Source organism: Hemitrygon akajei, chromosome 23, assembly GCF_048418815.1.
Source record: "Hemitrygon akajei chromosome 23, sHemAka1.3, whole genome shotgun sequence".
In the NCBI taxonomy this organism is placed as follows: Eukaryota; Metazoa; Chordata; class Chondrichthyes; order Myliobatiformes; family Dasyatidae; genus Hemitrygon; species Hemitrygon akajei.
This window is the reverse complement of record NC_133146.1, coordinates 2,616,863-2,633,132: the sequence shown is the minus strand read 5'-3', so window position 1 is coordinate 2,633,132 and position 16,270 is coordinate 2,616,863. Positions and strand designations below refer to the sequence as shown.

General features: G+C 39.7%; 1 protein-coding gene across 1 annotated transcript in view; it reads left to right on the top strand.

Moving 5' to 3' along the window:
- Positions 1-16,270, top strand: part of smc3 (structural maintenance of chromosomes 3) — a 122,323-nt gene that overhangs the window by 22,218 nt on the left and 83,835 nt on the right. The window contains exons 8-12 of the mRNA XM_073026853.1: positions 2,841-2,958; positions 4,164-4,339; positions 4,759-4,839; positions 5,354-5,518; positions 13,181-13,302. Coding sequence (XP_072882954.1) covers positions 2,841-2,958; positions 4,164-4,339; positions 4,759-4,839; positions 5,354-5,518; positions 13,181-13,302 — 662 coding nt within the window. The remainder of the gene's footprint in view (positions 1-2,840; positions 2,959-4,163; positions 4,340-4,758; positions 4,840-5,353; positions 5,519-13,180; positions 13,303-16,270) is intronic.

The window sequence follows — 16,270 nt, the reverse complement described above, 5'->3', positions numbered from 1 at the left end:
GAGAACTAGACAATAAGCACTGCATTTGTACCATTTAAAATGTTTTATATCTTGAATTATGTGGCCATTAAGTGAAGTCACATCATAGTAGATATTTTAAGTCTGGCGGCCAAATTAAGTTGGACCAAATATAGAGCTAAGTCAATTTGGTTTAGTGTGGTATGAGTTCTTGATCATCCTCAATGAGGTTCATTTTCATTTGTTGGTAGTCTAAAGAAATATGCAGTGAGTCATGAAAGAAGTGTTATACGTGTTTTGTTGTTAGGTTATCTTGGAGACATTTTTAAAAAATGGATAGTGCCATTTCCTTGGGTTTATTTCATCCTGCCAGGGTTAATATGGTGAATGCACTGTTCTCAAAGCATTAAGTCCATTACTCTTGAGACTTTGGCTGCTGTCATTTTCACTGGAACAAGAGAGGTGCAATTGTTTAGTGTGGTAGGTCCCCCTTTTATGTGCAAACTAAAATAGGGGTGACTAATAGAAAACTCAGTGTTTTTGAACTGAATGTGAGCTATGCAAGTTAACATTAACATAACTGGTAGAAAAGGTGCAGAGATCCAGGCGATGTAAGTTTTAAATTATAATTTTTGCATGGGTGCTGTATTGCAGACTTTAGCCTTCTTAGTCACTCTCCCACCTATTCCCTGGATATCCCTGTAGCTGTTGTTGATGCCCCAGAGGGCTTGTATTTCTATAATTCAAAAAACAAGCTGCAAAAGAATACTGTTTGTGTCTACACTTTGCTATTTCTGTTCAAATGAAACCTGTTGATTAAAACAGCTTTGCTGCTGTATTGTCCAATATTGCATTCCTAATGAAACAAATTTGAAGCCTGGAATATCAAATGGTAATCTGGAAGCAACAATAGAGTTGAGAGATGGAGATTTATTGATAGATTTGGTACTTACAGTGGTCTGGATCTGCAGGGTAGCAGGAAATGAACATCTTTTCTGGCTTATCTTCATGATTCATTCCACTTTTCTACCTCAGACAGATGAACATAAGCATTGTGCAGTAAGTGTGAATGCAATTTGACTTTGGAGCTTTTGTCCACATGAAAATAATGTCAGAATGCAAAAAAAGACCAAACACATTGACGGTTGTGATTTTAGATTGGAGAGGACCATGATGTCTCAGCAATTCGTATCCCACATTTTAAAGAAAATCTAACCCTTGTGTGTGTGTGTATGTGTATATATATATATATATATATATATATATATATATATATATATATATACACACACCTGTTGAAATTTACCCTTCACTCTGCTGCTTGTAATATTTGCCTTACGATTTGTATTATGATTGCAGTATTTTAAACAGTAACTGTTGAAAGTAAGTAAAAACAATTGTTTTATGTTAAAGTGTTTGTTCATTAAAGCAAAAATTGAGAGCGTCATTGAATGCCAGATCTCTCAGATGTAGACCCCCATATGTCCCTCCTTTCATCAATGACAGTGCACAAGCTTTTGTGTTTAAATTTGCTGATTTTTGTATTTTAGAATTTTTTATTTGGACAGAAGAAAGTTGAAGTGGAATAGTGTGTATTAACTATATTGATTTAAAATTTCCAAGCAGAAACCACTCATTTGGAAATGAAAATTGATGGATCTAGTGCTTTAAAATGGTTCTTTCACTAAATCTAGATTGTTGTTTAATAGCCCAATGACACTGTGATATTCCAAAATTCCATCCTCCTTTGATCTGCTACAGAATATCTCCTTGAGGGTGCAACATAAAATGTTTTGTAACAAATGCAAAACATTTGTGCTTAATGTAAGAGGATAATTCGAAAGTATCCTGAAGGAGAAGGGTAGGGCAGAAATCAATTTTATCTGCCTGTAATTTTAAGGTAGCTTTACGTATTTGCATTAGCTTCATATTGTAAATCAATTATTTATTCTTTTTAGGTTGGTAAGGTAGAACATGCTGACCTAGTCATGAATCATATTTGCTTTGTTTTGCTCACTATGAATTCAGCATGAATCACCAACTTCAGGTCTAGGGGCTGATTGACTTAATTACTGTGCGCATTGTTGCAGCATTTTCTGAATGGAATATACAACGTATACTTGCAAATCATATTTTCAAAGATAAAACATAAAATCATAAAAAATTTGTTAAATATTATGCTTTTATAGCTTTGGAGAGCCTATTTGACATGCACATGATTATATTTAAAAGGATATTAAATTGAAAGTACACATTACAGAATTTTTATTTATAGGATTGGGTGTATTAAATTGCATCATGCTTACTTTCAAGTCATCTGCCCATTTCACATCCTGTCCACCACCATCCCACTTTGATTATTTTTTGCTGATACTGAGGGATATATCTCCTTTAGTCAGTTGGCTTGTTTGTTGAACATACCACCTCCCCAAGGTGTTGCCATTTTCTGAGTGGGGGAAATACGTACTGCTCTCTGTGCAGTTCAGGATTCACTGTTGTGAGGTTCTTGCGGCCTGAGTAATCAGTACATAGTATTTTTTGAAGTGGTACTTGAAAATGGCTTTGGAGCTTGTTGCAGTCTTTCAGAGGTTCAAAGGTCCAATTTAATGTCAGAGAAATATATACAATATACATCTTGAAATGCTTTTACTTCACAAACCTCCGTGAAAACGGAGAAGTGCCCCAAAAGAATGAACGACAGTTAAATGTGAGAACTCCAAAGTACCCCCCCCCAACTCCCCTCTCCCACGCATAAGCAGCAGCGAGCAACAATCCCCCCTCAGTAAATATTGAGAAGTAATTTCCATTGATATTGTAGACAAGTATTTTCTGGGTTATCTTCACAATGCATTTTGTGAGCTTTTTGTATTTGTTTTGATTAGATTAATCAAATGGCAACAGCACCAGACTCTCAACGACTGAAACTTTTGAGGGAAGTTGCTGGTACAAGAGTATATGATGAACGTAAAGAGGAGAGCATCAATCTTATGAAAGAAACTGGTGAGCAAACTAAGTCTATGCTTTTACATATTACTTCAAACTTTGTCTTAAAAAATAAAAATGTAGATTAGGTTCTCGATGGAGCTCTTCTGTTTTTGTTCATTGCCATTTGAATTATTCTGCATTCTTTGAAGTTGGAGCATCAAAAGGCAGAGGAGGCTTTTTGGCTTATTATGTATCAATCAACTATGAATGAGATGCAGTTAATTATGATTTATTCTCTCAACAATAGGATGGTAATTGAGAAGAGAAACTGGGGAGTTATCAGGGTGTCACATCTGCTTTGATCTTCTCAGTATTAATGATGGTCTCAGAATGTTTAAAGTGCTGGTGACCTATGTCTATGGTCCTTAGTGCCTTCTTATTGACTGCTGATGTTTTATGCTTGCTAACTGTGACCTTAGTGAAGCAAACTGAAACTTGGATTAGTTTGATGCCTGATCATTATGGGGAAAATCTATAAATTTTGCATTTGCCATTTTTCCAAAAAAAAGCTTGGTTCAAAGATGCAAATATGTTAGGTGGTGCAATACTGTAGGTAAATTATGGACTTTAAGTTTTGATCTATCTTTAGTACGTAAGCGTTTAAACTTCTGCAGTGGTCTTGTGAAAAATATTTTGATGGCATCAGCTTGGTTTTTTATTGGTGTTTGGTTCAGAATATAAAACAGTTTTTTGATATTGGTACAATTGCTTTTTGGAAATTTGCTATCCATCTTTGGCGGTTAGACCATATGATATCGCCTAATTCTGCTCCTATGTCTTATGGTCTTATGGACATACGAGCAGATTTAGGCCATTTGACCTATCATGTCTGTTCTACCATTTCATCATGGCTGATCTATTTCCCTCTCAACTCCATTCTCCTGCTTTCTTCCTGTAACCTTTCACACAGTGATTAATCAAGAACCTATCAACCTCCACCTTAAATACAGCCAATGACCTGGCCTCCACAACTACCTGTGGCAATGAGTTCCACAGATTCACCACCCTCTGGCTAAAGAAATTCCTTCTCATCTTCGTTCTAAAGTAATGTCCCAGTATTACAGGGGTTCCCAACCTGGTGTCCACATACCCCTTGGTATGAGGCCCCTGCTCTATTCTGAGACTATTCCCTCTAATCATAGTCTCCTCCGGATTAGGAAACTTAAGTGCACTCTCTCAAAGAATGATTTTCTAATGTTCAGTTTCTGTGTGTATTGCAGAGGGTAAAAGAGAAAAGATTAATGAATTGTTGAAGTACATCGAGGAGCGTCTGCATACACTAGAAGATGAAAAGGAGGAGTTGGCACAATATCAAAAATGGGATAAGATGAGAAGAGCACTGGAATATACTATTTACAATCAGGAACTGAATGAGACTCGTGCCAAACTTGATGAGGTAAGAAGGAGCTGGGCATTTGTGTGACTGCACTTTTTCTCTCTGGAAAGTTTCATTACATCATTATTTCTATGTGTACTGAATAGTGTAATGTTGACTTGAAAAAATAGATTGGGGGAAAAGTATCTCAAATCTCATGCTATTGGTATCAAGCTAGCTTTTCCTGTTTTTTTTTTCTGTGAATTTCTGCTTTCCTGGCATTTATTCTTAATTAGTTCCATCTCAGTGGAGTATAGTAGGTTTTACTTTCATAATAATTTTTAATGTACTAGATGAGGGTTTGTATAATTAGGGTGAAATTTATTATGACTATTACATTTCTTGATGATACTAAGAATGTATTTGGTTTGGTCATTATAACTTTTAAAACTTATTTCTTCTATTTGGATGATTAGAACAGAACTTTTGTCTTTCTGCAGCTTTCTGCAAAACGAGAGACCAGTGGTGAGAAGTCAAGGCAGCTGCGTGATGCACAGCAAGAAGCTAGAGATAAAATGGAGGTAATATTTTTCTTGCAGGCCTGTGACTTAACAGTTGTTGGAGTATAATTAGCAAGTGCACTGGTGGATTATACAGATTTTTAAAAATTATTTCAGGATTTCTCAATGAAAATTGTTAAGCTGTAACCAATTTATGTTAGCTAAAACATTCCCAACTTGACCTGAATTCCAGAAAGGTTTTGAATGTTTGCCTTTTGTCTTGCATATTTGCTTTCATTTGGTTTTGGTGGTTAATGTTTAAGACATCTTGATATTCAGAAGTCCAGCTTTTAAAAACCAACTCGAACTGCACGCATTTGATAAGATTAAAAGCTACCTTATTTACTTAAATGCAAAAAAAAGTTGAATTCTTATTCCATTGTCTTGTGTTCAACCAATTGAAAGTTGTTTCGATTTTCTTTCTCCCCTTGTTTGTTTATGCTATGGTGTGCCATCCAACTGATCTTGTGCGAAGTAGAATGTTGTTTGTCTTGCCAATTGTATTTGAACTAAACATCTCTTTTCCAAAAACAAGGATATTGAGAGGGTGGCACGTGAACTGAGAGCAAAGATTTCATCAATGAAGGAAGAGAAAGAGCAACTAACTCACGAACGACAGGAACAGATTAAACAGAGGACTAAGCTCGAGCTGAGGGCAAAGGATTTGCAGGATGAAATGGCTGGGAACAGCGAGCAAAGGGTAAGAAAATAAGTATAATTAGGTTCACTGCTGAATGAATTGGGTGGGTTTTTGGAAGGATAGTGAGGAGAGGAAAGTGGATCACAGAATAGCCAGATTGTTGCAGGAATAAGAGATTCCACATGGTAACTTGAAATCTGAAATCGGGTCCTTAAACTCAGACTGCAAAACCCCTGCTCCTCTTGTCATCTGTTCAACTGTTACAACTCTATATTTTAGGGAATGGGATATCGCATTGCAATTTTTTTTCTTAATTGGATTCAGAGAGAGAAATACAGGAGAGCTTTTTTATATTGTACGTTCAATGCACTTGAAAGATAAAAAGGAGAAGGAATTTCATTTTAGTAAAATTTGAGTTAAAATATCGACCTGAGTCAACGCATAAATGAAGGTGTAATGCAAGGAAAAGCAAGAGTATACCACCTTAAAAAGAGTAAAACTACCTTCAAAAAACTTCGTAATGATAGAGATTTAGAAGATTATAAGGATAGCAGGAAGGAGTTTAAGAATGAAATTAGGAGAGCCATGAGAAGGCCTTGGTGAGCAGGATTAAAGAAAACCCTATGGCATTCTACATGTATGTGAAGAGCAAGAGGATAAGACATGAAAGAATAGGACCAATCAAATATGACAGTGGAAAACTGTGTATGGAACCGGAGGAGATAGCAGAGGTACTTAATGAATACTTTGCTTCAGTATTCACTACAGAAAAGGATCTTGGCGATGGTAGGGATGACTTACAGCAGACTGAAAAGCTTGAGCATATAGACATTAAGAAAGAGGATGTGCTGGAGCTTTTGGAAAGCATCAAATTGGATAAGTCTCCAGGACTGAACGAGATGTACCCCAGGCTACTGTGGGAGGTGTGGGCAGAGATTGTTGAGCCTCTGGCAATGATCTTTGCATTATCAATGGAGACAGGAGAGGTTCCAGAGGATTGGAGGGTTGCAGATGTTGTTCCCTTATTCAAAAAAGGGAGTGTAGATAACCCAGGAAACTAGACCAATGAGTCAGCATTGCTTTGTCAAAGGCAGGTCATGCCTTACAAGCCTGATTGAATTTTTTGAGGATGCGACTAAACAGTGATGAAGGTGGAGCAGTAGATGTAGTGTATATGGATTTCAGCAAGGCACTTGACAAGGTACCCCATGCAAGGCTTATTGAGAAAGTAAGGAGGCATGGGATCCAAGGGGATTTTGCTTTGTGGACCCAGAATTGGCTTGCCCACAGAAGGCAAAGAGTGGTTGTAGACGGGTCATATTCTGCATGGAGATCGGTGAGCCTGCATGGAGTGGTGTGCCTCAGGAATCTGTTCTGGGACCCTTACTCTTAGTGATTTTTATAAATGACCTTGATGAGGAAATGGAGGGATGGGTTAGTAAATTTGCTGATGGCACAAAGGTTGTGGATATTGTGGAGGGCTGTCAGAGGTTACAGCGGAACATTGATGGGATGCAAAACTGGGCTGAGAAGTGGCAGATGAAGTTCAACCCAGATAAGTGTGAAATGGTTCATTTTGGTAGGTCAAATATGATGACAGTTTCTAGTATTAATGGTAAGACTCCTGGCAGTGTGGAGGATCAGAGGGATCTTGAGGTCCGAGTCCATAGGACACTCAAAGCTGTTGCGCGGGTTGTCTCTGTGGTTAAGAAGGGTATTGGCCTTCATCAACCGTGGGATTGAGTTTAGGAGCCAAGAGGTAATGTTACAACTTATATAGGACCCTGGTCCACTTGGAGTTTTGTGCTCAGTTCTGGTCACCAGGAAGGGCGTGGAAACTGTAGAAATGGTGCAGAGGATACTTACAAGGATATTGCCTGGATTGGAGAGCATGCCTTATGAAAATAGGTTGAGTGAACTTGGCCTTTTCTCCTTGGAGCCTGCAGAGGATGAGAGGTCACCTGATAGAGGTGTATAAGATGATGAGAAGCATTGATTGTGAGGATAGAGGCTTTTTCCCAGGGCTGAAATGACTAAAACGAGAGGGCACAGTTTTAAGGTGCTTGGAAGTAGGTACAGAGGAGATGTCAGGGGTAAGTTTTTTACTCAGAAAGTGCTGAGTGAGTGAAAAGGCTTTCATCGGTGGAGGTGGATACAATAGGGTCTTTTAAGGGACTCCTGGATAGATACATGGAGCTTAGAAAAATAGAGAGCTATGGGTAATTGTAGGTAATTTCTAAAGTAAGTGCATTTTCAGCACAGCATTATGGGCTGAAGGGCCTGTATTGTGCTGTAGGTTTTCTATGTTTCTAGGTAGTATTGCATTCATTTATTTTCAGATAGGAACTGGATGAGTAGTTGAAAATAACAAATATACTGGACTGTGGGGAGAGGGAAGTGCAGGATAGGTATAATTAGGATATAGGATGGACTGGGTTGCTGTACAAAGCACATGTTCATAGTTCAGCTGACTGGCTGTTTTGTGTAGTAATTATTTCGTGAAGCTTTGTGAGAATTCTCTATTTATGTAATCTTTAACCAGTAGAATTGGTTTTAGACCATGTCCTTTGTTTAAAAGCTAGGATATTGAGAGGGTGGCTTGCAGTGTGTGCTTGAGAATTTTTCTGATAATTTACATTTATACAAGCACCTTTTTAGGTTAAACACAAGAGATTCTGCAGATGTTGGAAATCCAGAGCAGCACACAAAATGCTGGAGGAACTCAGCAGTTCAGGAAGCATCAATGGAAATGAATACCATTGACTTTTTGGAGCAAGACCCTTCATCAGGACTGGAAAGGAAGGGGGCAAATGATAGAATAAAAAGTTGGGGGAGGGGAAGGGGGAAGAAGTTGACGGAATAGGTCAAGCTCGGAGGGTGGGGGTGGAGCTGAAATAAGAAACTGGGAGGTGATAGGTGGAAAAGGCTAAGGGCTGGAGAAGATCTTGGAGAAACATCGGCATGATGCTAAGCTAGGGCACATCATCAGTGATGTTACCTGGGGTCGTCAGGTGTTTCATGTCTTTCAACATCATACATCCTCGCCCAGGCGACCTGACCAGGGTTGATCAGACCCTGGCCTGTGCCCTAGCAGCAACCCATGGATCACCCTCTTTATCCAGAGCCATCTTGATGCTTTCTCTGCTGCATCTGTGGTGGTAGAAATGGCTCTTCTTCTCTCTCCCGTGATTCCAAGTGCAGTGTATACTTTGCAGAGCACAGGCCAACATTTTGCTCTCCAGCCTCTTCTTTGGCAGTTGTTCTTCAGATCTTCATACTTGGCTCTCTTCAGCTCATAGGCCTCCACCATGCGTTCTACCCACGGCACGGTAAGCTCAAGCATAAGAACGTGCTTCAATGAGTCGGACCATAACACAATGTCATAACATAACACAATATAGTCTCTGTGATGTGGGGAGGAAACTGCAGCTGTTTTCCCAGGTCTGCGTTTAGCTTCCAGTCCTGCGCAGTGAAGCGCAACCAGGTTGCTTTCTGGTGTTCTGTTGGTCTTTCCCCCTCTTTGACAAAGCAGATGGTATTCTTGACCAGACTTGTTTATAGAACCTTAGAACATTACAGCACAGAAACAGGCCTTTTGGACCTTCTTGGCTCTGCCGAACCATTTTTCTGCCTAGTCCCACTGACCTGCACCTGGCCGATATCCCTCCATACACCTCTCATCCATGTACCTGTCCCAAGTTTTTCTTAAATGTTAAAAGTGATCCCACATTTACCATTTCATCTGGCAGCTCATTCCACACTCCCACCACTCTCTGTGTGAAGAAGCCCCCCCCCCCCCCCCCCCCCCAATGTTCTCTTTAAGCTTTTCCCCCTTCACCCTTAACCCATGTCCTCTGGTATTTTTCTCCCCTAGCCTCAATGGAAATCTATACCCGTCATAATTTTATACACCTCTATCAAGTCTCCCCTCATTCTTCTACGCTCCAGGGAATAACGTCCTAACCTAGTCAACCTTTCTCGGTAACTCAGTTTCACAAGTCCAGCAACATCCTTGTAAACCTCTGCACTCTTTCAACCTTATTAATATCCTTCCTATAATTCGGTGACCAAAACTGCACACAGTTCTCCAAATTCAGCCTCACCAATGCCTTATACAACCTCACCGTAACATTCCAACTCTTATACTCAATACTTTAATTTATAAGGGCCAATGTACCAAAAGCTTTCTTTACTACCCTATCTACCTGTGATGCCACTTTTAGGGAATTTTGTACCTTTATTTCTAGATCCCTCTGTTCTACTGCGCTCCTCAGTGCCCTACCATTTACCTTGTATGTTCTACCTTGGTTTTTCCTTCCAAAGTGCAATACCTCACACTTGTCTGTATTAAACTCCATCTGCCATTTTTCCAGCTGGTCCAGATCCCTCTGCAAGCTTTCAAACCTTCCTCACTGTCCACTACACCTCCAATCTTTGTATCAGCAAATTTGCTGATCCAATTTACCACATTATCATCCAGATCATTGATATAGATGACAAATAACAATGGACCCAGCACTGATCCCTGTGGCACACCACTAGTCACAGGCCTCCACTCAGAGAAGCAATCCTCCACTACCACTCTCTGACTTCTCCCATTGAGCCAATGTCTAATCCAATTTACCTCACCGTGTATACCTAGCGACTGAATCTTCCTAACTAACCTCTCATGTGGGACTTTGTCAAAGGCCTTACTGAAGTCCATGTAGACATCATCCACTCCCTTCCCTTCATCCACTTTCCTTGTAACCTCCTTGAAAAACTCTAATAGGTTTGTTAAACATGACCTACCTACCATGCAGAAAGTCGTGTTGATTCTCCCTAATAAGTCCCTGTCTGTCCAAATACATGTAGATCCTATCTGTTAGTACTCCTTCCAATAATTTACCTACTACCGACGTCAAACTTACTGGCCTGTAATTTCCTGGATTAGTTTTAGAGCCTTTTTTAAACAACGGAACAACATGAGCTATCCTCCAATCCTCCAGCAACTCACCTGTAGATACCGCCATTTTAAATATATCTGCCAGGGCCCCTGCAATTACAAAACTAGTCTCCTTCAACGTCCGAGGGAATACCCTGTCAGGTCCTTGGGATTCATCTACTTCGATTTTCCTCAAGATAGCAAGCACCTCCTCCTCTTCAATCTGTGTAGGTTCCATGAACTCGCAACTTGTTTGCCTTGTTTCCATAGACTCCATTCCAGTTTCCTTAGTAAATACAGATACAAAAAACCCATTTAATATCTCTCCCATTTCTTTTGGCTCCATACATAGCTGACCACTCTGATCTTCAAGAGGACCAATTTTATCCCTTACTATCCTTTTGCTCTTAACATACCTATAGAAGCTCTTAAGATTATCCTTCACCCTTACTGCCAAAGCAACCTCATGTCTTCTTTTAGCCCTCCTGATTTCTTACTCTTTTTATACTCTTATCTTATTTGCTCCCTGTTGCCTATACATGTTATTCATCTCTCTCTTCTTCCTTATCAGAGTTCCACTATCCCTCAAGAACCAAGATTCCTTATTCTTATTCACTTTGCCTTTAACCCTGACAGGAACATACAAACTCTGCACTCTCAAGCCTCCCACTTACCAATGACATCCTTGCCAGAGAACAACCTGTCCCAATCCATGCTTTATAGATCCTTTCTCATTTCTTCAAATTTGGCCTTTTTCCAGTTTAGAACTTCAACCCAATGACCAGATCTATCTTTATCCATGATCAAGTTGAAACTATTGGTATTATGATCACTGGAACCAAAGTGTTCCCCTACACACACTTCCGTCACCTGTCCTCTAACTCGTTGCCTAATAGATCTAATATTGCATCCTCTCTAGTTGCTACCTTTATATATTGATTTAGAAAACTTTCCTGGACACATTTTACAAACTTTAACCTATCTAGACCTTTAGCAGTATTGGAGTCCGAATCAATACATGGAAAATTAATATCCCCTACTATCACAACTTTATGTTTCCTGCAGTTGTCTGCTATCTCTCTGCAGGTTTGCTCCTTCAATTCTCGCTGACTATTGGGTGGTCTATAATACAACCCTATTAATGTGGTCATACCTTTCCTGTTTCTCAGCTCCACCCATATGACCTTGGTAGACAAGCCCTCTAATCTGTCCTGCCTGAGCACTGCTGTAACATTTTCCCTGACTAGCAATGCCACCCCCCACCCCCCAATCCCTCTGCCTCTATCATGTCTGAAACATTGGAACCCTGGAACATTAAGCTGCCAGTCCTGCCCCTCCTGTAGCCAAGTTTCACTAATGGTTATAATGTCATAATTCCACGTGTCAATCCATGCCCTCAGCTCGTCAGCCTTCCCCACAATACTCCTCGCATTGAAATAGACACACCTCAGAAGATTACTACCACCACACACAACCCTTCTATTTGTATTATACTATAAAGAATATTATAGGTTAGGAGAGTGGACCACGGAATCAAGGGAAGGAGGGCTGGCACCAGAAGGAAGTGATAGGCAGGTGAGCAGAGACAAGAGGCCAGAGTGGGGAATAGAAGAAGGAAGGGGATGAGAGAAAAAAAAACTACTGGAAGGAAAAATTTATGTTTATGCCTTCAGGTTGGAGGCCACCTAGACAGAATATGAGGTGTTGCTTCTCCATCCTGAGAGTGGCAGCATCAGGACAGAAGAGGTCATGTGCCAACATGCTTGAAGTAGAATGGAGATCAGAATTAATATGATTGGCCATCGGGAAACTCCACTTTTTGCAGGTGGATTGGAGATCCTTCACAAAGCATACCCCCAATTTATGTTGGGTCTCACCAGTGTAGAGGAGGCCGCAATGGGAGCTCTGGATGGCGTAGTCAGCCCATCAGATTCACAAGTGAACCTGAAGGACTGTCTGTGTTTCTGAATGAAGGTGAGGGAGGAGGTAAATGGGCAGGGTTAAGTCTGTTGTCAAGAAAGAAGTGGAGAGCTTTACGGTCCTCTTGATGAATGCAAGTTATTTCTAACAGTCTAATGATGCATAAGTAGATACCATTCTTTAGTGTTCTATCTTTCTACCCTTTTTATGTAATTCATTGTACAAAATGGTGAGTATTAATCATTCCACTTGAAAGGTGTAAGTGATTTGGGTGAAAGATTTGTATGTAATATGTATATACTGTATGGAAGATTTATTGTAATGTACATCAACAGCTGTTGATTGTTCTAATGAAGTAAATTTGTCTTAAATATTGTTTGGAATTGGACCATGTTATTCATTTAGTGCACGTATCAATCAAGTAGCTCTATCAAAAAATACTGAATTATCTTTTCCATTAAAAACAATTGTCATCTGCAGATGGTATTTGAATAACTGATACTGTGTCTGCTTTGCAGTATGCTTGTACATGATGATTATAAATTTCAGCTGTTAGGTTTAAACAGTACTTTAAGTAAAGCTAACTACATCTAAGCTATGAATAGAGGAGATATTTCCAGCATTATTTTATAACTAATTGAACTGCTGCACAGATATAAACGTGCATATAAATCCTCTAATACCTCTACTTGCTGCACTGCCTCAACCCATGGAAATCATGTTGTGAACTTGGTCTGCAAATTTCCGGTTGATTATTTTCAGTATGTCAAATGGTATGCATAGTATTTGCCCCATAAACTGTCTAGTTTGATACGATAGAGGCAGGGATTAAAATAAAATGCAGTGTGTTTATATAAGTATTTTCTCTGTTCTTGTAGAAGCGTCTTTTGAAGGAAAGGCAAAAATTGCTAGAAAAAATTGAAGAGAAGCAAAAAGAGCTTGCAGAAACAGAACCAAAATTCAGTGCTGTTAAAGAAAAAGAAGAAAATGGTATAGCAAGGTTTGTGGAAAATGGTTTGAAATACTGGCTTTCCCTGGTAAAGAACAGGCTCTGTTTTTGCCGACACCCATGTTAAATATGTTTGTTAAGTCAGAAACCACAAAATTTACTCTGTGGTAACATAGTAACTGTGGTAACTTCCATTGTATTGCAGTGAATGGCAGCAAAGCACATAAAACTGAATAGAACAATAAGAAAGAACAATTAATAAAAGATGGGAGAAAGGGGAACTTGTATGCAGGGTTGTCCATAAGTCAAGCATTTGTAACCTAGGGACAGCTGCAAGCACCATCTGAAATAGTGATCTTGATGGAGTTTAGTACAGAGCTGGCCTTTGCATGTTTTTTTTTACTTCAAGGGCGGTAGATGGGTCTTTTATTTGTTGTGGGGAATGCTTAACTTGGCCCTTTCCTTGGCCATATTGTGTTTTCCAGCAGGGGTCACTGCTCAGCAATCAGGGTGGGATTTGGATGCTTACAGTGCATTGCCATGTTTTAATAGCCTGTTGATAGCCACCTACCTATTTAAATAAATGCATCGGTAACCCTCATGCAATTTTGATATATTTCATAATTTATGGATTAATTTCATTTCCAAGCCCCACAAGTTTTCACGGCAAAATGACCAAAATCACGATCTATGGAATTTTCAGGCCAAGTGTCATGGTAATATAGAAATGACCATTTTCTAGCTTCTTTTAGCTTTTCCCGCAATTCATTGCAAGCAAATGAAGGTCTTTGTTTTGACTTGTTTTTCTTAGGCCAAGGGTTGATGAGTGGAATCTGCTGAAATACAGTGGTGCTAGAAAGTTTGTGAACTCTGTAGAATTTTCTCTGTTTCTGCATGTATGACCTAAAATGTGATCAGATTTTCATGCAAGTCCTAAAACTAGATAAAGAGAACCCAATTAAATAAATAATACAAAAAGCATATTTGTTTTACACTCACTGCCTCCTACCAATCAACCAGTGCGTTAACCATGCTAGTGACTTTCCTGTATTACCATGAGCTCTTAACTTGGTAAGCAACCTCATGTGTGGCACCTTGTCAAAGGTCTTCTGAAAGTCCAAATATGCAACATCCGCTGCATTCCTTTTATCTATCCTACTTGTAATCTCCTCAAAGAATTCCAACAGGTTTGTCAAGCAAGATTTTCCCTTAAGGAAATCATGCTGTTTTGTCCGATCTTGTCCTGTGTCACTAAGAATACCATAAGTTCATCTTTTAAGAATTGACTCCAACATCTTCGCAACCACTGAGGTCAGGCTAATTGGTCTATAATTTCCTTTTTGCTGTCTTTCTCATTTCTTAGAGTAGAGTAAAATTTGCAATTTTCCAGTCCTCTGGCACCATGCCCAAGTCAAACGATTTTTGAAAGGTCATTACTAATGCCTCCACAAGCTCTACTGCTACTTCTTTCAGAACCCATCTGGTTTGGATGACTTGTGTATCCGTAGAGTACCTTCTCCCTTATAATAGTAACTGCACTCACTTCTCTTCCTTCACTCCCTTCAACATCTGGCACACTTCTATTGTATTCCACAGTGAAGACTGATATAAGATACTTGTTTAGTTCATTTGCCTCTGTTTGTCCCCCGTTATTATTTATGTGGCCTCCTTTTCTAGTGGTCCAATATCTCTTATTTTCATACTTTAAAAAGCTTTTATTATCCACTTTGATATTGTTTGCTAACTTGCTTTCATATTTCATCTTTTCCCTCCTAATGATTCTTTTACTTGCTTTCTGGAGGTTTTTAAAGCTTCCCTATCTTCTATCATCCCGCTAATTTTTGCTTTGTTGTATGCCCTCTCTTGCTTTTACTTTTGCTTTGACTGCCCTTGTCAGCCACTGTTGTACTGCTTTGCCACTGAGTATTTAGTATTTCTTTGTTTTTGGAATACATCTGGATTGGGGAGCATGCCTTATGAGAATAAGTTGAGTGAACTCAGCCTTTTCTCCTTGGAGCGACGGAGGATGAGAGGGGACCTGACAGAGGTGTATAAAATGATGAGAGACGTTGATCATGTGGATAGTCAGAGGCTTTTTCCCAGGACTGAAATGGCTAGCACGAGAGGGCATAGTTTTAAGGTGCTTGGAAGTAGGTACAGAGGAGTTTTTTTATGCAGAGAGAGGTGAGTGCGTGGAATGGGTGCCAGTGGCGGTGGTGGAGGCAGAAATGACAGGGTCTTTTAAGAGACTTCTTAAAAGATGGATGGATACTTGGAGCTTAGAAAAATAGAGGGCTATGGGTAAGCCTAGGTAGTTCTAAGGTAAGGACATGTTCGGCACAGCTTTGTGGGCTGAAGGGCCTGTATTGTCTTGTAGGTTTTCTATGTTTTTTTTAATCTATCCTGCACCTTCCTCGTTTTTCCCAGAACTCAGACATTGCTGCCCTGCTGTCACCCCTGCCAGTATCTCCTTCCAATTTACTTTGGTCAACTCCTCCCTCATACCACTGTAATTTCCTTTACTCCACTGAAATACTGCTACGTCAGACTTTAATTTCTCCCTATCTTAAGCTCCCTAATCACCTCCAGTTTGTTATATAACACCCAATCCAGTATAGCTGATCCCCTGGTAGGCTCAACAACAAACTGCTCTAAAAAGCCATCTCGTGGGCATTCAACAAATTCATTTTCTTGAGATCCATTACCAGTCTGATTTTCCCAATCGACGTACTTGTTGAAATTTCCCATGACTATCATAACATTGCCCTTTTGACATGACTCTTCTAATTCTTGTTGTAATCTGTAGTCCACTTCTTAGCTGCTGTTTGGAGGCCTGTATGTAACAGCAACCAGGGTCCTCTTACACTTGCAGTTTCTGAACTCAAACCATAAGGATTCAGCATCTTCTTGTCCTATGTCACATCTTTCTACTGATTTGATGCCAATCTTTATCAGCAGAGCCACGCTACCCCCTCTACCTGCCTTCCTATCCCTCTGATAGAATGTGTAATCTTGGACA